The sequence below is a fragment of the Merops nubicus genome, unplaced genomic scaffold (assembly GCF_000691845.1).
Source record: "Merops nubicus isolate BGI_N331 unplaced genomic scaffold, ASM69184v1 scaffold44218, whole genome shotgun sequence".
Taxonomy (NCBI): Eukaryota; Metazoa; Chordata; class Aves; order Coraciiformes; family Meropidae; genus Merops; species Merops nubicus.
In genome coordinates this window covers 1501-2476 of record NW_008628501.1, presented here as the reverse complement: position 1 = coordinate 2476, position 976 = coordinate 1501, and the positions used below count along the sequence as shown (strand labels likewise).

At 64.4% G+C, this 976-nt stretch overlaps 1 protein-coding gene across 1 annotated transcript in view; it reads right to left on the bottom strand.

Moving 5' to 3' along the window:
* Window positions 1-456: 456 nt before the first annotated feature.
* RPL19 (ribosomal protein L19) overlaps window positions 457-976 on the bottom strand; it is a gene marked incomplete at its 5' end in the record, with an annotated part of 1677 nt that continues 1157 nt past the window's right edge. Inside the window, 1 exon segment of the mRNA XM_008946659.1 lies at window positions 457-635. Coding sequence (XP_008944907.1) covers window positions 504-635 — 132 coding nt within the window.

The window sequence follows — 976 nt, the reverse complement described above, 5'->3', positions numbered from 1 at the left end:
ATGGGCACCCGGGACCCCCGGGCACCCAGCCCCTTGGGGTGCTCAGCCCCCACCAGGCACCTCCCCACACACACCTCCCGGGGTGCCCCCCTGGTGCTGAGGATGGACTGGGGCTGGGCTGGGCCTCAACTGGAGCTGGGCTAAATTGGGGCTGAGCTAGGGCTGGACTGGGGCTAAACTGGGCCCAGCTGGGCCCAGCTCTGGCCTGGCTCTGCCACCTCCCCTGGGGCACAGCGTCCAGCCAGGCCCTTTCCTGGGGGTTTAGGATGAGTCCCAGCCCTCCAGCACCAGCACCTGCTGAAGATGGTGCCCAGGAGGGACGTGGTCAAGCCCCTGCACTGCCCGAGGAGCTGCTGCACAACCCCAGGCCAGAAACCACCCCAGATCTTCCCTCCCAGCCCCAGAGCCCCTGGAGAGAGCACGAGTGACAGCAGGAGTCCCAGAGGGGGATTTTATTGAACGCTCCTGGATGGCAAACACTATGTACACAAGCTGGCCAGTGTTCACTTCTTGGTCTCCTCCTCCTTGGAGAGGGTTTTGATGATCTCCTCCTTCTTGGCCTGCAGACGCTCCTCGCGGCGCTTCCGAGCCTCCTTGGTCTTGGACCTGCGTGCAGGGAGACAGAGGGGGGAATGCTCAGGAATTGCCTCTGACAGCCTCGAGGGAGCCTCTGCCACCAGCCCTGGTCCCTGAGCTGGCACTCTGGCTCTGCCACCCTCCCCGTGGGCTCTGGGCACAGAGCAGCCGCCACCCCGGCTGTGGGCTCTGCCCTGCTGAGCTCACAGGGCTCTTCTGGAGACCACGCTGGCTCTGTGACACAGCAGGCCTCTGAAATCCATCCTCGTGCTCCTCAGCTCCCCCATCAATCCTTCACTGACCCAGCAGCCAGACCAGCATCTACCAGTCTGTAGGAACCCACACCCGCTGCCCCACAGAGCTCTGCCAGGACAACACTTCCCTGCTCCACACCAGCCCC